This window comes from Oncorhynchus kisutch, linkage group LG30 (assembly GCF_002021735.2).
Source record: "Oncorhynchus kisutch isolate 150728-3 linkage group LG30, Okis_V2, whole genome shotgun sequence".
NCBI lineage: Eukaryota > Metazoa > Chordata > Actinopteri > Salmoniformes > Salmonidae > Oncorhynchus > Oncorhynchus kisutch.
In genome coordinates, this window is record NC_034203.2 from 38,793,921 (window position 1) to 38,820,513 (window position 26,593).

The 26,593-nt window shown below is 46.5% G+C and overlaps 1 protein-coding gene across 6 annotated transcripts in view; it reads right to left on the reverse strand.

Annotated features, from left to right (window-relative positions):
* Nucleotides 1-282: 282 nt before the first annotated feature.
* LOC109874775 (supervillin) overlaps nt 283-26,593 on the reverse strand; it is a 117,901-nt gene continuing 91,590 nt past the window's right edge. For all 6 annotated transcript variants that reach the window (XM_031810721.1, XM_031810720.1, XM_031810723.1 and 3 more), the window contains 13 exons: nt 24,790-24,935; nt 24,384-24,559; nt 23,965-24,112; nt 23,629-23,825; nt 23,158-23,392; nt 22,853-22,958; nt 22,235-22,442; nt 21,812-21,945; nt 21,552-21,707; nt 13,595-13,738; nt 13,313-13,434; nt 4,700-4,855; nt 283-2,053 (listed from right to left, as the gene is read on the reverse strand). In XM_031810721.1, the coding sequence (XP_031666581.1) occupies nt 1,967-2,053; nt 4,700-4,855; nt 13,313-13,434; nt 13,595-13,738; nt 21,552-21,707; nt 21,812-21,945; nt 22,235-22,442; nt 22,853-22,958; nt 23,158-23,392; nt 23,629-23,825; nt 23,965-24,112; nt 24,384-24,559; nt 24,790-24,935 (2,015 nt within the window). In that variant the 3' untranslated portion in view covers nt 283-1,966. The remainder of the gene's footprint in view (nt 2,054-4,699; nt 4,856-13,312; nt 13,435-13,594; nt 13,739-21,551; nt 21,708-21,811; nt 21,946-22,234; nt 22,443-22,852; nt 22,959-23,157; nt 23,393-23,628; nt 23,826-23,964; nt 24,113-24,383; nt 24,560-24,789; nt 24,936-26,593) is intronic.

The window sequence follows — 26,593 nt, forward strand, 5'->3', positions numbered from 1 at the left end:
GTGCTTCGAGAAGGACACGAGGATGTGACGAGGAGGACACGAGGATGTGACGGGGAGGACACGAGGATGTGACGGGGAGGACACGAGGATGTGACGAGGAGGACACGAGGATGTGACGAGGAGGACACGAGGATGTGACGAGGAGGACACGAGGATGTGGCGAGGAGGACACGAGGATGTGACGAGGAGGACACGAGGATGTGTCGAGGAGGACACGAGGATGTGTCAAGAAAATACAAATTGTGATTCACTGACTGTGTCAAAGAAACACACTAACATCTATTTAGATTTTGGGATTTGCAATTTTGTTTATTCACTAAAGTCTTTGAAAACGCAGATGACAATTCCTGTATATAAACTGTAAACAAACGCAAGGCACTATTACATTCACATAAATCACGTTTTTTTCCCCATGAAGAACTCCATGCCTGTAAAAATACAACCGTTGACATTTCTCAGGTACCTGTGAAGCTTAGACATCATTATGACAGCCCAGGTACCATACCGGAGAATTTGGATCTAAAAGGTACATACTCAGCATGTTATCACCTTTTGAGACATCGTAGACAAGGGGAAAAAAAAGTTCCTACTGACACAGATATTACACAGAACTTTCAAGTTGAATACAGTTTTACATACATTGACGTACATTGCCTTCAGAAAGTATTCAGCCCATTGACTTAGTCCACATATTGTTGTGTTACAGCCTGAATTTAAAATGGATTGAATTTAGATTTTTTTTTGGTCCCTGGCCTACACACACACACACACACACACACACACACAATACCCCATAATGTCAAAGTGAAATTATTTATTTCAAAATGTTTACAAAAAATAAAAAATAACGCTGCTTCTACAAAGTATTCTCAGTATTTCTGTATTTCATTTCAACTCTCTGTCATTGTGAGGTATTGTGTGTTGATGGGTGAGAACAATATCTATTTTATAGATGTTGAATTCAGGCAACAAAATGTGGAATAAGTCCAGGGGTATGAATACTTTCTGAATCTGTGAAAGACTTCACAAACACCACCAAGCCAGAGACCACAGCGGTGTGTCCGATGATGTCATTGATGATGTCATTGATGATGTCCATGGTATAGAGTTCTGTCGGCCATCTTCATTTTCCTACGTGTAAAACCCTGATGAAGGGTCGTTTTAAACAAGTTTATTTTAAACAATAAAGCAGCATTTTTAACAACTTCCACTGACCTCCCAGAGTTGCTGACTGTCCTCTTCAACTCACGTGGCAGGAGTGGTGACATAGCAAGTGCTTCTAGGAGACTTAGTACAGTGTCTACATACACAGTAGTACAGTATGAAACACAGAGAGAGAGAGAGAGAGAGAGAGAAAGACAGACAGAGAGAAAGAGAGACACAGAGAGAGAAAGACACAGAGAGAAAGAGCAGGTCCTGCTTGTACAGTTCCTGATAAGCCACTGAGAAAATGTGCTAAGCAGGATTTTCATTTTCCTACATAGTTACATAATTAAAAGTTAAAAACACGATGCTACATGAGGCTAGCACACCTTAGCAGATCCCCCAACCCAGCCTCTGTCCTCTTCTCCCACTTATCGTCCCTGAGAGTGTGTTCAGCAGAGGAGGCTGGTGAGGGGAGGACGCTCATAATAATGACTGGAACGGAGTGAATGAAATTGTATCAAACTCTCATGTAAAAACCCATGCATTTGATACGGTTCCATTGATTCCATCCCACCCAAACGATGATCACATCCTCCGATTTAAAGTGCTGCCAGCGGTGTTCAGTCACACCGCTGGGAAGGGCTGGATGGGTGACACCGCCTGGTGGCCTACATCGGTCTCTGTGTCCTCTTCTCTCCACAACCAACCTGATGAAACAGGTTGGCCTTAACAATAAAGAAGTATTTTATCAACTTCCACTGTCCTTCAAGAGTTGTTGAATTTCTTCTCCTCTCCACAACCATCGTCAGGTTAACTTAGACTAAAACAGTCCTTTAGCCTTCTTTAAGTTGACTTGCTTCCACCCTGGTAATCCTTCGTACTCCTCTCTCTTCGTGTCCAACCCCTTCTGCATGGGGAGAAGATCATCAAGTAATACAATGAGAGATGGAGTGAGGTGGTACATTTTAACATTGCACTGTTTTGAGTTCAGACAATGTCAAATAGTGAACCGTTATGTTTTACATCAGTTTGTGGTCCCACAAAGAGTTCAGTTCAAAGTGAAATACAGTTTACACAGAAGTAGTTATATTTGGGAGTCCGTGTTCCTCATCGCTGTGGAGAAAGAAAAGACAGGTGGAGGAGCAGCACACAGAGAGAAAGAGAGAAAGAGAGAAAGAGAGAAAGAGAGAAAGAGAAAGAGAAAGAGAAAGAGAAAGAGAAAGAGAGAGAGAAAGAGAGAGAAAGAGAAAGAGAGAGAAAGAGAAAGAGAGAGAAAGAGAAAGAGAGAGAAAGAGAGAGAGAGACAAGCAGGACAGCCCAGAGGAAGAGAGGAGTGAGTCAGCTCAGTGAGGATGTTTTATCCTTGAGGAAGAACAGTCAGATCATTCATCATGGTCCTCAGCCCAAACAACTCACCTTATCTGAATCCCCTAGAACCCAGCCTGAAAGGTAAGATTTAGCTTGGGCTCCAGATCCTGGGTATTAGTCAGTTTATTACAGTGCTACTAGGCATCAATTGTCACGCCTATTCCCGTTTCCTCCCTCTGTCGCTCGACGTCACCTGTAACCACCAGCCCTGACAGCTATTAACACACACACACACACACACCTGTTCCCCATCATTAAGCACACCTGTTCCCCATCATTAAGCACACCTGGTCGTCATTTCCTCCGTGATTGCTCCCCTTTTATTTATCCCTCAGATGACAGTCAGTCATTAGGTAGTATTGTTTTCTCTCATGTTCGTTCATCTGCATAGTTTCTTTATTAAACTCACCTTCTGCACCTGCTTCCTGACTCCCAGCGTATATGTTACATCAATAGCACCTGCTTCCTGACTCCCAGCGTATATGTTACATCAATAGCACCTGCTTCCTGACTCCCAGCGTATAGGTTACATCAATAACACCTGCTTCCTGACTCCCAGCGTATAGGTTACATCAATAACACCTGCTTCCTGACTCCCAGCATATAGGTTACATCAATAGCACCTGCTTCCTGACTCCCAGCATAGGTTACATCAATAGCACCTGCTTCCTGACTCCCAGCGTATAGGTTACATCAATAGCACCTGCTTCCTGACTCCCAGCGTATAGGTTACATCAATAGCACCCGCTTCCTGACTCCCAGCGTATAGGTTACATCAATAACACCCGCTTCCTGACTCCCAGCGTATAGGTTACATCAATAACACCTGCTTCCTGACTCCCAGCGTATAGGTTACATCAATAACACCTGCTTCCTGACTCCCAGCGTATAGGTTACATCAATAACACCTGCTTCCTGACTCCCAGCGTATAGGTTACATCAATAACACCGGCTTCTTGACTCCCAGCGTATAGGTTACATCAATAACACCTGCTTCCTGACTCCCAGCGTATAGGTTACATCAATAACACCTGCTTCCTGACTCCCAGCGTATGTTACATCAATAGCACCTGCTTCCTGACTCCCAGCGTATGTTACATCAATAGCACCTGCTTCCTGACTCCCAGCGTATAAGTTACATCAATAGCACCTGCTTCCTGACTCCCAGCGTATAGGTTACATCAATAGCACCTGCTTCCTGACTCCCAGCGTATGTTACATCAATAGCACCTGCTTCCTGACTCCCAGCGTATAGGTTACATCAATAGCACCTGCTTCCTGACTCCCAGCGTATAGGTTACATCAATAGCCAGGGAGCGTAAAGTAATGATGGTAGAGAGAATCACATCAATGACATTAGGGCCTGTAGGTATCAACCATCTCAGAGTAGGAGTGCAGATCCAGGATCATGTCTTCCCTGTCGTTATTCATTGTGATCTAAAATGTCAAACTGATCCTAGATCAGCATTCTGAGATGCATTATGCATAGAGCCCCTGGTCTCTCTCTTATTGGCCAACTGATCCTAGAGCAGCACTGAGATGCATTATGCATACAGCCCCTGGTCTCTCTCTTATTGGCCAGCTGATCCTAGATCAGCACTGAGATGCATGATACAAACAGCCCCTGGTCGCTCTTATTGGCCAACTGATCCTAGATCAGCACTGAGATGCATGATACAAACAGCCCCTGGTCGCTCTTATTGGCCAACTGATCCTAGATCAGCACTCTGAGATGCATTATGCATACAGCCCCTTGTCTCTCTCTCTCTCTCTCATTGGCCAAGCATCTCTCTGGCCTTCTATCCTCATTGGTCAGACTGTGTGGGGAGTGGCGCTGACACCCAGGGAGAGAAAACAAATTTCTTGAGTACACAGAGAGAGCGCTGACGTTGGACCCCACTCTGTCCTCCCTCAGTGTGTGCTCTGTGTGTTTGTGTGCTCTGTGTGTTTGTTGAATTCTGTAAATAGAGATAAACACATGGAGGGAGATGGCCTCTCTTGTTGAATGGTGGGAGAGAGAGAAGTGCTTTTAAGAAATTGAGATTCTCCATTGAAAGTGATTTTAATCCAGGACCAGGCCTAACATTGGTCTGGGAAACCAGCTCATTAAACCTGAAATCAAGGTATCCTATTCTCACAGGGTGTGTTAGAACTGAATGATCATTGATCAGGGGTGTGATCTCACCTCAAAGTCCTGGTCTGATAGGTAGAGCTCCAGGCGGAGGGGGTCGACGCCTTCAGGAAGTGGGCGTGCCAACAGCTCAGCCAGGGGATAGGTGTTCTGGCACAGCCTGGCCAGCACATCTTCCACCAGGATGATCTGGTTACACACCTCCACCTCCTGACACACACACACACACACACACACACACGAGACAATCAACTCAAATAGTCCCAAAAAGGAGGATAAGAGTACTGTATATTTCAACCGGCCATGTGGGTGTTTGGATGTGTGTGTGTGTGTGAGAGCAGTACTGTTAATGTGTGTGTAGCTGTGTGGGTTAGTAAATCAAATCACATTTTAATTGGTCACATACACATTCAGTGCATTAGGAAAGTATTCAGACCCCTTGACTTTTTCCACATTTTGTTATGTTACAGCATTAATCTAAAAATAACTAAATTAAACATTTTCCTAAGTAATCTACACACAATATCCCAAAATGACAAAACAGGTTTTTAGAAATGTTTGCAAATGTATAAAACATTTTAAAAAACAGAAATACCTTTCTTGCATAAGTATTCAAACCCTTTACTATGAGACTCGAAATGGAGTTCAGGTGCATCCTGTTTCCATTGATCATCCTTGAGATGTTTCTACAACTTGGAGTCCACCTGTGGTAAATTCAATTGATTGGACATGATTTGGAAAGGCACACACCTGTTTATACAAGGTCCCACAGTTGACCGTGCATGTCAGAGCAAAAACCAAGCCATGAGGTTGAAGGAATTGGCCGTAACGCTCCGAGACAGGATTGTTTCAAGGCACAGATCTGGGGAAGGGTCCCAAAAACATTATGCAGCATTGAAGGTCCAAGATCTCAGTGGCCTCCATCATTCTTAAACGGAAGAAGTTTGGAATCACCAAGACACTTCCTAGAGCTGGCCACCAGGCCAAACTGAGCAATCGGGGGAGAAGGGCCTTGGTCAGGGAGGTGACCAAGAACTCGATGGTCACTCTGACAGAGCACCCAGAGTTCCTCTGTGGAGATGGGAGAACCTTCCAGAAGTACAACCATCTCTGCAGCATTCCACCAATCAGGGCTTTATGGCTTACTGCCTTCCTGAAGACAAACAATGTATACGAAATGCTTCAGTCTGGTTTTAGACCCCATCATAGCACTGAGACGGCACTTGTGAAGGTGGTAAATGACATTTTAATGGCATCGGACCGAGGCTCTGCATCTGTCCTCATGCTCCTAGACCTTAGTGCTGCTTTTGATACCATCGATCACCACATTCTTTTGGAGAGATTGGAAACCCAAATTGGTCTACACGGACAAGTTCTGGCCTGGTTTAGATCTTATCTGTCGGAAAGATATCAGTTTGTCTCTGTGAATGGTTTGTCCTCTGACAAATCAACTGTAAATTTCGGTGTTCCTCGAGGTTCCGTTTTAGGACCACTATTGTTTTCACTATATATTTTACCTCTTGGGGATGTTATTCGAAAACATAATGTTAACTTTCACTGCTATGCGGATGACACACAGCTGTACATTTCAATGAAACATGGTGAAGCCCCAAAATTGCCCTTGCTAGAAGCATGTGTTTCAGACATAAGGAAGTGGATGGCTGCAAACTTTCTACTTTTAAACTAATTAATCTTAATGGTTGTACAGTCGTCTCAAATAAAACTCTGAAGGACCTCGGCATTACTCTGGACCCTGATCTCTCTTTTGAAGAACATATCAAGACTGTTTCAAGGACAGCTTTTTTCCATCTACGTAACATTGCAAAAATCAGAAACTTTCTGTCCAAAAATGTGGCAGAAAAATTCATCCATGCTTTTGTCACTTCTAGGTTAGACTACTGCAATGCTCTACTTTCCGGCTACCCGGATAAAGCACTAAATAAACTTCAGTTAGTGCTAAATACGGCTGCTAGAATCCTGACTAGAACCAAAAAATGTGATCATATTACTCCAGTGCTAGCCTCTCTACACTGGCTTCCTGTCAAAGCAAGGGCTGATTTCAAGGTTTTACTGCTAACCTACAAAGCATTACATGGGCTTGCTCCTACCGATCTCTCTGATTTGGTCCTGCCGTACATACCTACACATACGCTACGGTCACAAGACGCAGGCCTCCTAATTGTCCCTAGAATTTCTAAGCAAACAGCTGGAGGCAGGGCTTTCTCCTATAGAGCTCCATTTTTATGGAACGGTCTGCCTACCCATGTCAGAGACGCAAACTCGGTCTCAACCTTTAAGTCTTTACTGAAGACTCATCTCTTCAGTGGGTCATATGATTGAGTGTAGTCTGGCCCAGGAGTGGGAAGGTGAACGGAAAGGCTCTGGAGAAACGAACCGCCCTTGCTGTCTCTGCCTGGCCGGTTCCCCTCTTTCCACTGGGATTCTCTGCCTCTAACCCTATTACAGGGGCTGAGTCACTGGCTTACTGGGGCCCTCTCATGCCGTCCCTGGAAGGGGTGCGTCACCTGAGTGGGTTGATTCACTGATGTGGTCATCCTGTCTGGGTTGGCGCCCCCCCTTGGGTTGTGCCATGGCGGAGATCTTTGTGGGCTATACTCGGCCCTGTCTCAGGATGGTAAGTTGGTGGTTGAAGATATCCCTCTAGTGGTGTGGGGGCTGTGCTTTGGCAAAGTGGGTGGGGTTATATCATTCCTGTTTGGCCCTGTCCGGGGGTGTCCTCGGATGGGTCCACAGTGTCTCCTGACCCCTCCTGTCTCAGCCTCCAGTATTTATGCTGCAGTAGTTTATGTGTCGGGGGGCTAGGGTCAGTTTGTTATATCTGGAGTACTTCTCCTGTCCTATTCGGTGTCCTATGTGAATCTAAGTGTGCGTTCTCTAATTCTCTCCTTCTCTTTCTCGGAGGACCTGAGCCCTAGGACCATGCCCCAGGATTACCTGACATGATGACTCCTTGCTGTCCCCAGTCCACCTGGCCGTGCTGCTGCTCCAGTTTCAACTGTTCTGCCTTCTTATTATTCGAACATGCTGATCATTTATGAACATTTGAACATCTTGGTCATGTTCTGTTTTAATCTCCACCCGGCACAGCCAGAAGAGGACTGGCCACCCCACAAATGCTCTCTCTAATTCTCTCTTTTTTTTTCTCTCTCTCGGAGGACCTGAGCCCTAGGACCATGCCCCAGGACTACCTGACATGATGACTCCTTGCTGTCCCCAGTCCATCTGACTGTGATGCTGCTCCAGTTTCAACTGTTCTGCCTTATTATTATACGACCATGCTGGTCATTTATGAACATTTGAACATCTTGGCCATGTTCTGTTTTAATCTCCACCCGGCACAGCCAGAAGAGGACTGGCCACCCCACATAGCCTGGTTCCTCTCTAGGTTTCTTCCTAGGTTTTGGCCTTTCTAGGGAGTTTTTCCTAGCCACCGTGCTTCTACACCTGCATTGCTTGCTGTTTGGGGTTTTAGGCTGGGTTTCTGTACAGCACTTTGAGATATCAGCTGATGTACGAAGGGCTATATAAATACATTTGATTTTGATTTATGGTAGAGTGACCAGATGGAAGCCACGCTTCAGTAAAAGGCACATGACAACACGCTTGGAGTTTGACAAAAAGGCACCAGAAGAAACAAGATTCTCTGGTCTGATGAAACCAAGATTGAACTGAATGTCAAGCACCACGTCTGGAGGAAACCTGAAACCATCCCTATGGTGAAGCATGGTGGCGGCAGCATCATGCTGTGGATATGTTTTTCAGCAGCAGGGACTGGGAGACTAGTCAAGATTGAGGAAAAGATGAACAGAGCAAACTACAGAGAGATCCTTGATGAAAACCTGCTCCAGATCACTCAGGACCTCAGACTGGGGCAAAGGTTTGCCTTCCAACAGGACAACGACTAAGCACACAACAAAGACAACGCAGGAGTAGCTTCGGGACAAGTCTCTGAATGTCCTTGAGTGGCCCAGCCAGAGCCCGGACTTGAACTCGATCAAGCATCTCTGGAAAGACTTGAAAATAGCTGTGCAGCGATGCTCCCTATCCAACCTGACAGAGCTTGAGAGGATCTGCAGAGAAGAATGAGAGAAACTCCCCAAATACAGGTGTGCCAAGCTTCTATACCTGCATTTCTGTACAGCACTTTTGAGATATCAGCTGATCTAAGAAGGGCTATATAAATACATTTGATTTGTAGCGTCATACCCAAGAAGACTCAATTCTGTAATTGCTGCCAAAAGTAAAGACCTGCTTTTGCTTTGTCATTATGGGGTATTATGTGTAGATTGATGGGGGAAAAAAACAATTTAATCCATTTTAGAATAAGGCTGTAAAGTCACAAAATGTAGAAAAAGTCTAGGGATCTGAATACTTTCCAAATGCACTGTCGCTGTGTTTGGCTGGTGCCGCTGTGTGGGCTGGTGCCGCTGTGTGGGCTGGTGCCGCTGTGTGGGCTGGTGCCGCTGTGTGGGCTGGTGCCGCTGTGTGGGCTCTTTCAGCCGACATTTAATCAATGCAGGCAAACTTTTAGCAAGCTCTTCATACTATATCAGTTGTCCCTGCCCCTGCCTGGTGCCAGGCCCAACAGATGCAGCTTCAGGCTCAGCAGCCCGGTCTCCCCATCCCCATACCCCTGAACCAGCCCCGTCTCCCCATACCCCTGAACCAGCCCCATCTCCCCATACCCCTGAACCAGCCCCGTCTCCCCATACCCCTGAACCAGCCCCGTCTCCCCATACCCCTGAACCAGCCCCGTCTCCCCATACCCCTGAACCAGCCCCGTCTCCCCATACCCCTGAACCAGCCCCGTCTCCCCATACCCCTGAACCAGCCCAGTCTCTCCATACTCCTGAACCAGCCCCGTCTCCCCATACCCCTGAACCAGCCCCGTCTCCCCATACCCATACCCCTGAAACAGTCCTACTCCCAACTGAAGGAGGTGAGCAGCATTGTGTTGAATGACATGTCAGTTGGCATAATTGCAGGTACTGCAATGCATTGACGACAGGTATGTGATTCTCCAGTCAGGAAAAATCTCACTTGACACAGAAGGCAGCCAATATCAGAGCCTTAAAGGAAGAGATCTTAGAGATGGATGAGAGTCTCTCCTGTCTGAGGCAACACTGATTGCTACGCAAATGGATGTTGCACCTCAATTTAGCAAGAAACACAGCCGCCAGAGAAAGAGATTCCATGATGAGACCTCTCAAGAGGAGACAGCTCAGGACAGTGCAGCAACAGTGTTTCAGAACATAGTGTTTTTACTGCTATGGACGACATCATAAGTGACCTGGACACTAGGTTCCAGAACACAGTGTTTTTACTGCTATGGACGACATCATAAGTGACCTGGACACTAGGTTCCAGAACACAGTGTTTTTACTGCTATGGATGACATCATAAGTGACCTGGACACTAGGTTCCAGAACAGTGTTTTTACTGCTGTGGATGACATCATAAGTGACCTGGACACTAGGTTCCAGAACAGTGTTTTTACTGCTATGGACGACATCATAAGTGACCTGGACACCAGGTTCCAGAACACAGTGTTTTTACTGCTATGGATGACATCATAAGTGACCTGGACACTAGGTTCCAGAACATAGTGTTTTTACTGCTATGGACGACATCATAAGTGACCTGGACACTAGGTTCCAGAACAGTGTTTTATACTGCTATGGATGACATCATAAGTGACCTGGACACTAGGATCCAGAACATAGTGTTTTTACTGCTATGGACGACATCATAAGTGACCTGGACACTAGGTTCCACACCCCTGCAAAAGTTGTACAATAGTTTTCTGTTGTTCTGAAAGTTAGTCAGATTAGTGAGGATAAAGTCCCTTCTGTGTGCCTCATGAACTCATGAAGTATTCCAGAGATCTTACACCCAAGTTTCATCATGAAGTAAGACACCTGGACACTGTACATACTGCCACTGTCCCTTCCTAACTTGTCCCCTCTTGGTCTCCTGAACACTGTATATGCTGCCAATGTCCCCTCCTAACCTGTCCCCTCTTGGTCTCCTGAACACTGTATATGCTGCCAATGTCCCCTCCTAACCTGTCCCCTCTTGGTCTCCTGAACACTGTATATGCTGCCACTGTCCCCTCCTAACTTGTCCCCTCTTGGTCTCCTGACACCTGAACACTGTATATGCTGCCACTGTCCCCTCCTAACCTGTCCCCTCTTGGTCTCCTGAACACTGTATATGCTGCCACTGTCCCCTCCTAACTTGTCCCCTCTTGGTCTCCTGACACCTGAACACTGTATATGCTGCCACTGTCCCCTCCTAACCTGTCCCCTCTTGGTCTCCTGAACACTGTATATGCTGCCACTGTCCCCTCCTAACCTGTCCCCTCTTGGTCTCCTGAACACTGTATATGCTGCCACTGTCCCCTCCTAACTTGTCCCCTCTTGGTCTCCTGACACCTGAACACTGTATATGCTGCCACTGTCCCCTCCTAACCTGTCCCCTCTTGGTCTCCTGAACACTGTATATGCTGCCAATGTCCCCTCCTAACCTGTCCCCTCTTGGTCTCCTGAACACTGTATATGCTGCCACTGTCCCCTCCTAACCTGTCCCCTCTTGGTCCCCTGAACACTGTATATGCTGCCACTGTCCCCTCCTAACCTGTCCCCTCTTGGTCTCCTGAACACTGTATATGCTGCCACTGTCCCCTCCTAACTTGTCCCCTCTTGGTCTCCTGACACCTGAACACTGTATATGCTGCCACTGTCCCCTCCTAACCTGTCCCCTCTTGGTCCCCTGAACACTGTATATGCTGCCACTGTCCCCTCCTAACCTGTCCCCTCTTGGTCTCCTGAACACTGTATATGCTGACACTTTCCCCTCCTAACTTGTCCCCTCTTGGTCTCCTGAACACTGTACATACTGACACTTTCCCCTCCTAACCTGTCCCCTCTTGGTCTCCTGAACACTGTATATGCTGACACTTTCCCCTCCTAACCTGTCCCCTCTTGGTCTCCTGAACACTGTACATACTGCCACTGTCCCCCCTATCTTGTCTCCTGAATGCAATTTGTACAATGCAGCTGCAAAGCATTTTGGGAGAAGTGTCCATTGCTTTACATATATTTTCCACACTGCCTGTGACGGTTGCTGATGGCGAAGGAGCTTTCAGTAAACTGAAAAAAAATCTATTTGAGGTCCACTATGTCCCAGGACAGGCTGTGCAGTCTTGCCATGCTGTACATTGAAAGTCAGTTAGCTAGAAAGCTGGACTTCAAAGACTTGATCGGTGACTTTGCTAGCAAGAAGGCTCAGCGCTGGGCTCTTGGTGAGTAAGACTCAGCAAGGGCCAGTGATAACTGTTAAATGGCATCACTATGGATATTGGATCACTACACACATGATGCCCACCGGCTGAGAACAAGACTGAGAACAGACTGAGAACAAGACTGAGAACAAGATAGATCTCAAAGTAATGGCTGGATTGACCATAACATTTGTTGTGCACAATCAAGACCCCAAGTGGAAGAAACCTATTGATTTGGTGACCTAGTTGGTGTGTATACCTAGTTGGTGTGTATACCTAGTTGGTGTGTATACCTAGTTGGTGTGTATACCTAGTTGGTGTGTATACCTAGTTGGTGTGTATACCTAGTTGGTGTGTATACCTAGTTGGTGTGTATACCTAGTTGGTGTGTATACCTAGTTGGTGTGTATACCTAGTTGGTGTGTATACCTAGTTGGTGTGTATACCTAGTTGGTGTGTATACCTAGTTGGTGTGTATACCTAGTTCAAAAATCTGCTGCTGATTTGATTATTTTGTTTGTTATATCGTTCTATAGATGATCATGTTCATTTAATTGAACAGGTTAATGTATACTTAAGTTCTATTTATTTTAAGTTAATGATTAATGTTAAGAGAATTTTCCATTAAAATGACATTTAGAGACGGTTAAAGATGGCCTATAGCACATTTCTTATCGAGGGTATCAGTCTGGCATCGAATAGTGAATTTCACTGGATGATGCATGAATGTCTGCACAGGGTTATATTATCACAGCTCACTGTCAGTAAATATGAGACAGTAAATATTGGGCTACAAGAGAATTGCAAGCCTGCAAAGCTAGAGTTATTTAAAGCTTTGAATGGGTCGATTGGGTTCTGGAGGTGTGGTTACAATAATTGCACAGGTTTGGTATGGTCTGTGGTGGTGGGGCCCAATGTGATATCTATTCATGGGGCCTCATGGGGCCCAAAATCCCTGGTGGCGCCCCTGTCTGTGGCATTGTGTTGTGTGACAAAACTGTACGTTTTATTGTTCCCAGCACAAGGTGCACCTGTGTAATGATCATGCTGTTTAATCATCTTCTTGATTATTCCTCAGCTGTCAGGTGGATGGATTATCTTGGCAAAGGAGAAATGCTCACTAACAGGGATGTAAACAAATTTGTGCATAAAATTTGAGAGAAATTAGCTTCATTTCTGGGATCTGTATTTCAGCTCATGAAACCAACACTTTAGATGTCACGTTTATATTTTAGTTCAGTATAGATATCTTTGTTAGAAAGAATACTATGTTTCCCTTGACGTAGTGGTGCTGCAAACTCTCCCTTATGGTCAGTGTGTGTTTGTGTATAAGGGTTGGCAGGTCAGTATAGTGAATAACTCACCCTCTCAGTGATCTCTGCAATGTCCTCTCTGTGCTCCCAGCTTGGGAACACGTTGGTGAAGGTGAGAGGCTCCAGACCAGCATGGATCAGATACGACTTCTGAGACTTCTTCTCATTATTCTCTGCGGGAGGAAGTCAGCACGTTTAGCAACACATCCTAACTAGAGACATGCCCTAAGTGAAAAGGTCTGCGGGTGCAAAGTTCAAAGTCTTTAAGATGTAACATCAAGCACCTTATGTTAACAGAGAGGCCAGAGATGATAACATCATCAGGTATCCTACCCATGCAGTACTGCAGCACCGTTTCCATGGCACACTTCCTGTCCATGTCCCATCTTATCCTGGTGGAGCTGGGGTTCTCGCTGTCCTGGGGCCACCAGCCCTGCCACAGGTACACCTCATGGAAGTTATCCACCAGGAACAGAGCTATACAGGAAGAGGAAGTTATGTCAGAGCAGCCCTTTTGTACACCAACATTCCAACAGACAGGACATCTCCTTAATGCTGAGTGCCAAGTAGAGAGGCTTATACCCTCACCAGGCTGGGAGGCTCAGTACAGGTCTTTACAGGTGTAATGTATCACTATGGTATAATAGGATTCACCAGGCTGGGAGGCTCAGTACAGGTCTTTACAGGTGTAATGTATCACTATGGTATAATAGGACTCACCAGACTGGGAGGCTCAGTACAGGTCAAATGTATCACTATGGTATAATAGGACTCACCAGACTGGGAGGCTCAGTACAGGTCTTTACAGGTGTAATGTATCACTATGGTATAATAGGATTCACCAGGCTGGGAGGCTCAGTACAGGTCTTTACAGGTGTAATGTATCACTATGGTATAATAGGATTCACCAGACTGGGAGGCTCAGTACAGGTCTTTACAGGTGTAATGTATCACTATGGTATAATAGGATTCACCAGACTGGGAGGCTCAGTACAGGTCTTTACAGGTGTAATGTATCACTATGGTATAATAGGATTCACCAGACTGGGAGGCTCAGTACAGGTCTTTACAGGTGCAATGTATCACTATGGTATAATAGGATTCACCAGGCTGGGAGGCTCGGTAGAGGTCTTTACAGGTGTAATGTATCACTATGGTATAATAGGATTCACCAGGCTGGGAGGCTCAGTACAGGTCTAATGTATCACTATGGTATAATAGGATTCACCAGACTGGGAGGCTCAGTACAGGTCTTTACAGGTGTAATGTATCACTATGGTATAATAGGATTCACCAGGCTGGGAGGCTCAGTACAGGTCTTTACAGGTGTAATGTATCACTATGGTATAATAGGATTCACCAGGCTGGGAGGCTCGGTACAGGTCTTTACAGGTGTAATGCATCACTATGGTATAATAGGACTCACCAGGCTGGGAGGCTCGGTACAGGTCTTTACAGGTGTAATGCATCACTATGGTATAATAGGATTCACCAGGCTGGGAGGCTCAGTACAGGTCTAATGTATTACTATGGTATAATAGGATTCACCAGGCTGGGTGGCTCAGTACAGGTCTTTACAGGTGTAATGTATCACTATGGTATAATAGGATTCACCAGGCTGGGAGGCTCAGTACAGGTCTTTACAGGTGTAATGTATCACTATGGTATAATAGGACTCACCAGGCTGGGAGGCTCAGTACAGGTCTTTACAGGTGTAATGTATCACTATGGTATAATAGGACTCACCAGGCTGGGAGGCTCAGTACAGGTCTAATGTATTACTATGGTATAATAGGACTCACCAGGCTGGGAGGCTCAGTACAGGTCTTTACAGGTGTAATGCATCACTATGGTATAATAGGACTCACCAGACTGGGAGGCTCGGTACAGGTCTAATGTATTACTATGGTATAATAGGACTCACCAGGCTGGGAGGCGCGGTACAGGTCTAATGTATTACTATGGTATAATAGGACTCACCAGGCTGGGAGGCTCGGTACAGGTATTTACAGGTGTAATGTATCACTATGGTATAATAGGATTCACCAGGCTGGGAGGCTCAGTACAGGTCTTTACAGGTGTAATGTATCACTATGGTATAATAGGATTCACCAGGCTGGGAGGCTCGGTAGAGATCTTTACAGGTGTAATGTATCACTATGGTATAATAGGATTCACCAGGCTGGGAGGCTCAGTACAGGTCTAATGTATCACTATGGTATAATAGGATTCACCAGACTGGGAGGCTCAGTACAGGTCTTTACAGGTGTAATGTATCACTATGGTATAATAGGATTCACCAGGCTGGGAGGCTCAGTACAGGTCTTTACAGGTGTAATGCATCACTATGGTATAATAGGACTCACCAGGCTGGGAGGCTCGGTACAGGTCTTTACAGGTGTAATGCATCACTATGGTATAATAGGACTCACCAGGCTGGGAGGCTCAGTACAGGTCTTTACAGGTGTAATGTATTACTATGGTATAATAGGAGTCACCAGGCTGGGAGGCTCAGTACAGGTCTTTACAGGTGTAATGCATCACTATGGTATAATAGGACTCACCAGGCTGGGAGGCTCAGTACAGGTCTTTACAGGTGTAATGTATCACTATGGTATAATAGGATTCACCAGGCTGGGAGGCTCAGTACAGGTCTAATGTATTACTATGGTATAATAGGATTCACCAGGCTGGGAGGCTCAGTACAGGTCTTTACAGGTGTAATGTATCACTATGGTATAATAGGATTCACCAGGCTGGGAGGCTCAGTACAGGTCTTTACAGGTGTAATGTATCACTATGGTATAATAGGACTCACCAGGCTGGGAGGCTCAGTACAGGTCTTTACAGGTGTAATGTATCACTATGGTATAATAGGACTCACCAGGCTGGGAGGCTCAGTACAGGTCTAATGTATTACTATGGTATAATAGGACTCACCAGGCTGGGAGGCTCAGTACAGGTCTTTACAGGTGTAATGCATCACTATGGTATAATAGGACTCACCAGACTGGGAGGCTCGGTACAGGTCTAATGTATTACTATGGTATAATAGGACTCACCAGGCTGGGAGGCGCGGTACAGGTCTTTACAGGTGTAATGTATCACTATGGTATAATAGGACTCACCAGGCTGGGAGGCTCGGTACAGGTCTAATGTATTACTATGGTATAATAGGACTCACCAGGCAGGGAGGCGCGGTACAGGTCTAATGTATCACTATGGTATAATAGGACTCACCAGACTGGGAGGCTCAGTACAGGTCTTTACAGGTGTAATGTATCACTATGGTATAATAGGATTCACCAGGCTGGGAGGCTCAGTACAGGTCTTTACAGGTGTAATGTATCACTATGGTATAATAGGATTCACCAGACTGGGAGGCTCAGTACAGGTCTAATGTATCACTATGGTATAATAGGACTCACCAGACTGGGAGGCTCAGTACAGGTCTTTACAGGTCTAATGTATTACTATGGTATAATAGGACTCACCAGGCTGGGAGGCTCGGTACAGGTCTAATGTATCACTATGGTATAATAGGACTCACCAGGCTGGGAGGCTCGGTACAGGTATTTACAGGTGTAATGTATCACTATGGTATAATAGGATTCACCAGGCTGGGAGGCTCAGTACAGGTCTAATGTATTACTATGGTATAATAGGACACACCAGGCTGGGAGGCTAAGTACAGGTCTTTACAGGTGTAATGTATCACTTTGGTATAATAGGACTCACCAGACTGGGAGGCTCGGTACAGGTCTAATGTATTACTATGGTATAATAGGACTCACCAGGCTGGGAGGCTCGGTACAGGTGTAATGTATCCCTATGGTATAATAGGACTCACCAGGCTGGGAGGCTCAGTACAGGTCTTTACAGGTGTAATGCATCACTATGGTATAATAGGATTCACCAGGCTGGGAGGCTCAGTACAGGTCTTTACAGGTGTAATGCATCACTATGGTATAATAGGATTCACCAGGCTGGGAGGCTCAGTACAGGTCTAATGTATCACTATGGTATAATAGGACTCACCAGACTGGGAGGCTCAGTAATGGTCTAATGTATTACTATGGTATAATAGGATTCACCAGGCTGGGAGGCTCAGTACAGGTCTAATGTATTACTATGGTATAATAGGATTCACCAGGCTGGGAGGCTCAGTACAGGTCTTTACAGGTGTAATGTATCACTATGGTATAATAGGATTCACCAGGCTGGGAGGCTCAGTACAGGTCTTTACAGGTGTAATGTATCACTATGGTATAATAGGATTCACCAGGCTGGGAGGCTCAGTACAGGTCTAATGTATCACTATGGTATAATAGGACTCACCAGACTGGGAGGCTCAGTACAGGTCTTCACAGGTCTAATGTATTACTATGGTATAATAGGACTCCCCAGGCTGGGAGGCTCAGTACAGGTCTAATGTATCACTATGGTATAATAGGACTCACCAGACTGGGAGGCTCAGTACAGGTCTAATGTATCACTATGGTATAATAGGACTCACCAGGCTGGGAGGCTCAGTACAGGTCTAATGTATCACTATGGTATAATAGGACTCACCAGACTGGGAGGCTCAGTACAGGTCTTTACAGGTGTAATGTATCACTATGGTATAATAGGATTCACCAGGCTGGGAGGCTCAGTACAGGTCTTTACAGGTGTAATGTATCACTATGGTATAATAGGATTCACCAGACTGGGAGGCTCAGTACAGGTCTAATGTATCACTATGGTATAATAGGACTCACCAGACTGGGAGGCTCAGTACAGGTCTTTACAGGTCAAATGTATTACTATGGTATAATAGGACTCACCAGGCTGGGAGGTTCGGTACAGGTCTAATGTATCACTATGGTATAATAGGACTCACCAGGCTGGGAGGCTCGGTACAGGTATTTACAGGTGTAATGTATCACTATGGTATAATAGGATTCACCAGGCTGGGAGGCTCAGTACAGGTCTAATGTATTACTATGGTATAATAGGACTCACCAGGCTGGGAGGCTAAGTACAGGTCTTTACAGGTGTAATGTATCACTATGGTATAATAGGACTCACCAGGCTGGGAGGCTCAGTACTGGTCTTTACAGGTGTAATGCATCACTATGGTATAATAGGATTCACCAGGCTGGGAGGCTCAGTACAGGTCTTTACAGGTGTAATGCATCACTATGGTATAATAGGATTCACCAGGCTGGGAGGCTCAGTACAGGTCTTTACAGGTCTAATGTATTACTATGGTATAATAGGACTCACCAGGCTGGGAGGCTCAGTACAGGTCTTTACAGGTGTAATGCATCACTATGGTATAATAGGACTCACCAGGCTGGGAGGCTCAGTAATGGTCTAATGTATTACTATGGTATAATAGGATTCACCAGGCTGGGAGGCTCAGTACAGGTCTAATGTATTACTATGGTATAATAGGATTCACCAGGCTGGGAGGCTCAGTAATGGTCTAATGTATTACTATGGTATAATAGGATTCACCAGGCTGGGAGGCTCAGTACAGGTCTAATGTATTACTATGGTATAATAGGATTCACCAGGCTGGGAGGCTCAGTACAGGTCTAATGTATCACTATGGTATAATAGGACTCACCAGACTGGGAGGCTCAGTACAGGTCTTTACAGGTGTAATGTATCACTATGGTATAATAGGATTCACCAGGCTGGGAGGCTCAGTACAGGTCTTTACAGGTGTAATGTATCACTATGGTATAATAGGATTCACCAGGCTGGGAGGCTCAGTACAGGTCTAATGTATCACTATGGTATAATAGGACTCACCAGACTGGGAGGCTCAGTACAGGTCTTTACAGGTCTAATGTATTACTATGGTATAATAGGACTCCCCAGGCTGGGAGGCTCAGTACAGGTCTAATGTATCACTATGGTATAATAGGACTCACCAGGCTGGGAGGCTCGGTACAGGTCTTTACAGGTGTAATGTATCACTATGGTATAATAGGATTCACCAGGCTGGGAGGCTCAGTACAGGTCTTTACAGGTGTAATGTATCACTATGGTATAATAGGACTCACCAGACTGGGAGGCTCGGTACAGGTCTTTACAGGTGTAATGTATTACTATGGTATAATAGGATTCACCAGGCTGGGAGGCTCAGTACAGGTCTTTACAGGTGTAATGTATTACTATGGTATAATAGGACTCACCAGGCTGGGAGGCTCAGTACAGGTCTAATGTATTACTATGGTATAATAGGACTCACCAGGCTGGGAGGCTCAGTACAGGTCTAATGTATTACTATGGTATAATAGGACTCACCAGGCTGGGAGGCTCAGTACAGGTCTAATGTATTACTATGGTATAATAGGATTCACCAGGCTGGGAGGCTCAGTACAGGTCTTTACAGGTGTAATGTATCACTATGGTATAATAGGATTCACCAGGCTGGGAGGCTCAGTACAGGTCTAATGTATTACTATGGCATAATAGGATTCACCAGGCTGGGAGGCTCAGTACAGGTCTAATGTATTACTATGGTATAATAGGATTCACCAGGCTGGGAGGCTCAGTACAGGTCTTTACAGGTGTAATGTATCACTATGGTATAATAGGATTCACCAGGCTGGGAGGCTCAGTACAGGTCTAATGTATTACTATGGCATAATAGGATTCACCAGGCTGGGAGGCTCAGTACAGGTGTAATGTATCACTATGGTATAATAGGACTCACCAGGCTGGGAGGCTCAGTACAGGTCTTTACAGGTGTAATGTATCAGTATGGTATAATAGGATTCACCAGGCTGGGAGGCTCAGTACAGGTCTTTACAGGTGTAATGTATCACTATGGTATAATAGGACTCACCAGGCTAGGAGGCTCGGTACAGGTGTAATGTATCACTATGGTATAATAGGACTCACCAGACTGGGAGGCTCAGTACAGGTCTAATGTATCACTATGGTATAATAGGACTCACCAGGCTGGGAGGCTCAGTACAGGTCTTTACAGGTGTAATAGGACTCACCAGGCTGGGAGGCTCGGTACAGGTCTAATGTATTACTATGGTATAATAGGACTCACCAGGCTGGGAGGCGCGGTACAGGTCTAATGTATTACTATGGTATAATAGGATTCACCAGGCTGGGAGGCTCAGTAATGGTCTAATGTATTACTATGGTATAATAGGATTCACCAGGCTGGGAGGCTCAGTACAGGTCTTTACAGGTGTAATGTATCACTATGGTATAATAGGATTCACCAGGCTGGGAGGCTCAGTACAGGTCTAATGTATCACTATGGTATAATAGGACTCACCAGACTGGGAGGCTCAGTACAGGTCTAATGTATCACTATGGTATAATAGGACTCACCAGACTGGGAGGCTCAGTACAGGTCTTTACAGGTGTAATGTATCACTATGGTATAATAGGATTCACCAGGCTGGGAGGCTCAGTACAGGCCTTTACAGGTGTAATGTATCACTATGGTATAATAGGACTCACCAGGCTGGGAGGCTCAGTACAGGTCTTTACAGGTGTAATGTATCACTATGGTATAATAGGACTCACCAGGCTGGGAGGTGCGGTACAGGTCTTTACAGGTGTAATGTATCACTATGGTATAATAGGACTCACCAGGCTGGGAGGTGCGGTACAGGTCTAATGTATTACTATGGTATAATAGGACTCACCAGGCTGGGAGGTGCGGTACAGGTCTTTACAGGTGTAATGTATCACTATGGTATAATAGGACTCACCAGGCTGGGAGGTGCGGTACAGGTCTTTACAGGTCTAATGTATCACTATGGTATAATAGGATTCACCAGGCTGGGAGGCTCGGTAGAGGTCTTTACAGGTGTAATGTATCACTATGGTATAATAGGATTCACCAGGCTGGGAGGCTCAGTACAGGTCTAATGTATTACTATGGTATAATAGGATTCACCAGGCTGGGAGGCTCAGTACAGGTCTTTACAGGTGTAATGTATCACTATGGTATAATAGGATTCACCAGGCTGGGAGGCTCAGTACAGGTCTAATGTATTACTATGGTATAATAGGATTCACCAGGCTGGGAGGCTCAGTACAGGTCTAATGTATCACTATGGTATAATAGGACTCACCAGACTGGGAGGCTCAGTACAGGTCTAATGTATCACTATGGTATAATAGGACTCACCAGACTGGGAGGCTCAGTACAGGTCTTTACAGGTGTAATGTATCACTATGGTATAATAGGATTCACCAGGCTGGGAGGCTCAGTACAGGTCTTTACAGGTGTAATGTATCACTATGGTATAATAGGATTCACCAGGCTGGGAGGCGCGGTACAGGTCCTCCTGTAGGAAGGGCAGAGAGCTGACCATGTCTGGAGCTCTGGAGGGGTGGTAGAACTCTGTAGCCACAAACTGCCCTGAAGAACTGCTCAGCTTGAACAGCCGAGGGGTGAAGTTGAATTTACCCGGATCTAATACAAGAGAATTCATGCTCAGTGTTAACATGTACCTAAACCCGGATAATCCGTTTTCCATATTGTTAAGTGTTATTTCAGTGTGTTTAACTGTACTATACCTTGCAGCATACAATCGTAGGCTTTCCGGTCTTTAATCCCTACAGCATCCCAGAATCCCGTGGGCTCTGATCCCTCGTCACACTCTGTAATGGTCACCTTACTGCTGCTGTGGAGCCCCGCCTCCAAAGGACATCTAAAAGACAGAAGCCATGCGTCACGTCATAGCTACATTATACCGGCCGTCCCAAATTCCCCATATAGTGCACTACTTTAGACTACAGCCCTATAGGCCCTGGTCAAAAGTAGTGCATCATAATACGGAATAGGGTGCTGTTTGGGACAGAGATATACCATATTACACATTTCACTACACAAGAGTTTTTCCTGGTCAGCATAGTACATAGACAGGAAAGATGACTAGTCCCTGGTCAAAAGTAGTGCACTATTTAGGCAACAGGGAGCTATTTGAGAAGCAGACTCACTGTTCTTTGATCCTCTGAGCTGCGTTGAGGCCCACCAGCCGTGTGTGTTGCTGGGCCTTGCAGCCGTGCCACAGGTAAATCAGGGCCTTGTTGACGTTGAGGAGGATCATGGAGCTCCTGGAGCGCAGGCTGCTGCAGTGACTGACCACCTCCAGTAGGTGTCCCTCTACAGGGACCTCCCCTCGCACGCAGTACAGACGCCACTCAGCTAGAAGAAGACGGCGAAGAGGCGCGTGGTCAGTATGACACACACACACAGGTCGTGTTCCCTTGCTCATGCTTTTTATTGCATCAACCAAATCGACTGTTCCCGTCGGGCACCAGATTGCTATAATGTGGTTAGCTGATATGTAAACCGCCTATTCAGGCGTTGTAAGATCTGGTATGCATCAGCAATGTAGTCGCTCAGGAACGCACTCGTACACACTACTGTCCTGATCACAGATACCAGTGGTGGCAGCTGAGAGAAGGACTGGTCATAGTGGTAGCTGGAATGGAATGCATGGAACTCAATGGAATGAATGGAATTCCATTCCAGCCATTAGAATGAGCCGGTCTTCTGATTTAAAGTGACACCAGCCACCACTGGAACAGAAGATGGGCTAGATCCTTCCTTACTCTGCATGTTCTCCTCTTCCTCCTCTCTCTTCCCACCATGTATAATCATCCCCCCGTTGAAACACTGCAGGAAACAAGGAGGCTCCTTCCCCTGCTGTACCTGGACCTGTCGGGGACAGCGACAGGGACACGGCTCATACATGACATATTCATCTAAGGCTGATCTCAGATCAGTGACAGTAGATATATATACATGGAATTAGGCTGCATCTCAAACACCCTGTTCCCTATATAGTGCACTCTGGTCTGGTAAGTGCACTGTATAGGGAGTAGGGTGCTATTTAAGACACAGGGTCGACACGTACCTGGGCCCCTCTCTCCTCCTCCAGCTCCACCGTCGTCAGGGCTGACGTTTCTTTCTCTCTCACGGTGGAGTTCCGTCCCTGCCAGAAGAAGTAGCAGCCCTGTTCTTTCACCGGGTCGGAGCTCCTCAGCTCCGGGTTCTGCCTCCTGCCAACTGCTGCGCTCACCATGTACTTCCACTTCACAACGTACGCGTCTCCCTCGTGGAACTGGCCTATACTCTGCTGGGGCAGCCGGCTGGGATAACAACAATACAAATAGTTACAAATAACTCATTCCATTTCTACTGCGATCGGTATGGGAAGGGTTGCAAAAAAGTCAAGTTACTTTCCCAAAATTCACATGTTTTCCAGAAATCCCTGTTGGAGGATGTCCTGATTCCAGAAATATTCCAACCAGGATTTCTGGAAAACCTGGGAATTTTGAGAAAGTTTCCAGAATGTTGCAACCTTAGTAAAGGAGGAGATAATGACCTGTAGTCAAACTCCAGGATGTGCCAGACATCTACAGACACTGTGCTGATCTCTAGAGTCCTCATCCTGTCCTCTCCTTCCACAGAGCCGTGGCCTCGGCCAACGTTCATCCCATCCAACACCGTGCTGACAGCTGTCTGGAGTACAGGAAGCATCAACGCTGCATCATACGGCCTGCACACGAACCCTGGCAAATCCTGGGGGTGGAGACAGAGCGATACCGAGAGAGACTGAGAATCATTCAGAAAACTCATGGGGTTTGATGAAAACATAACAGATAATGAAATATGTATAAAAGGAAGAGAGAGAGAAAAAGAGAGTGTCAAGAGGATATACCTTCTGCTCAGTGATTTGTAGGTTGCTATTCTTTGGTTGTGGTTTCTTAGTGTCTGTCCAGTCCAGAAACTTCTCCTTGAACAGGATTGTCTCATTGTGCTGTGTCAGCCTGCCGAATATGGCCCAGTCAGGACGCCCCTGGCCCTTCCTGTAGACACAAACAGTAAGAGACAGGATCTATAGACGTTATAAACCACTCTAGGACAAACTGTCCCTGAGGGATGATTTGTGCCGGCGCGTGCGTGTTTCTGCCGGCGCGTGCGTGTTTGTCGGCGCGTGCGCGTCTGTGTATGTTGGTGCGTGCGTTGGAGGGTGCGTTGGTTCGTGTTTATTGGTGTGTGTGTTGGTCCGTTGATGTGTATGCGTTGGTGTGTGTGCGCTCGCGTTGGTGTGTGTGTGTGTGTGCATTGGTAGCCTACCAGGGTATGCGTGCGTTACATCCTCCAGGGTCCAGAGGATTGATGTCACAGCAGGTGTAGTCAAAGGTTCCGTTCCACAGGTGTTTGGCCAGCTGGAAGGCTACTTTCCTCTGGGCCAGAGTCACCTCCTTACCGTGCCACACATACACCTCACTGCCAAAGTCAAACACCAGCACCTGCAGTGGGGGGCACACAGTGGAGAGACGGGACCAAAATAATGCACACCCTGTGGACCAGGGGCCATAATGTGTGTCAGACATCTCAGAATAGGATCAGCTGCTAGTCCTTGTGCTGACCTAGGATCAGGTCCTCTCCTGTCCATGTAATCTTAATCATTATGCTCTAAAACGGCTACACTGATCCTAGATCAGCTCTCCTACTATGAATTGTCTGCTATATGTGGTACCTCTTTGGATTGCAGTAGTGTGCTGCGTGGAACCTTCCCCCACTGATCATCATCAGGAACCAGTTTATCCTCCAGCAGACGGAAGATGCAGTTTGTCTCCACGATGGCACCTTCAAACAGCTCATCTTCCTCTAGTGGCCCCGCGGCTGTATGAGGACACACACACACACACACACACACACACACACACACACACACACACACGAATAAATCTACAACAGTGACATAAAGCATGAAAATAAAGGCTTCAGATTACATGGAGCTAAAGTCCCAATTCTCCCACCCATTTACCAAAGTGTGCACACTTTACGTCATGATTTAACAATGGTGGAAACTCCCTCCAGCCAGTGATTCCACTAATGCGTTTAGATCAATGACAGGAAGTGTGCAAGTGCAACATTTCGGAGAAGGGTGGAGAATTGAGACGCGGCCATGGATGCCACTGCCGCCACTACCGCTGCTACACCGCTACTACTACCGCTGCTACACCGCTACTACTACCGCTGCTACACCGCTACTGCCACTACCACTACTACTACCACTACCACCATCACTACTACCGCTACTGCCACCATCACTACTACCGCTACTGCCACTACCACCGCTACTACCACCACTACTACCACTATCGCTATTACCACTACCGCTACTACTACTACTGCTACTACCACCACTACTACTACTACTACCGCTACTACTACTACCACCACCACCACCACCACCACCACCACTACTACTACTACTACCGCTACTACTACTACTACTACCACCGCCACCACTACCACTACCACCACCACTACCGCTACTACTACTACCGCTACTACTACTACTACCGCTACTACTACTACTACCGCTACTACTACCACCACCACTACTACTACTACTACTGCTACTACTACCACCACCACCACCACCACTACCGCTACTACCGCTACTACCGCTACTACTACTGCTACTACTACTACCACCACTACCGCCACTACCGCTACTGCCACTACTACCGCCGCTACTACCACCACTACCGCTACCGCAGCTACTACCGCTACCGCAGCTACTACCGCTACTACCACCACCTTCACCACTACCGCTACTACCGCCACTGCCACTACTACCACCACTACTATCACTACCACTACCACCACTACCGCCACTACCGCAACTGCCACTACCGCCACTGCCACTACCGCTACTACCACCACTACCGCTACCGCTACTACTATCACTACTACTACCACTACTACCACCGCTACTACCACTACTATCACTACCGCCACTACTACCACCACCACTACCACCACTACCACCACTACTGCCACTACTACCGCCACTACCACTGCCACCGTTACCACCACAACTACCACCACCACCACCACTACCACTACCACCGTTACCACCACAACCACCACTACCACCACCACCACTACCGCCACTACTGCCACTACCACCACTACTGCCGCTACCACCACTACTGCCGCTACCACCACTACTGCCGCTACCACCACTACCGCCACTACTGCCGCTACTACCACTACTGCCGCTACCACCACCACCACTACTGCCACTACCGCCGCTACTGCCACTACTACCGCAACTACCACTACCGCTACCACAACTACCACTACCGCAACTACCACTACCACCGCTAATGCCACTACTACCACCACCACAACTACCACCACCACCACCACTACTACTACCACCACCGCCACTACTGCCACTACTACCGCTACTACCACCACCGCCACTACTACCACCACTACTACCACCACCACCACTACTACCACCACCACCACTACTACCACCA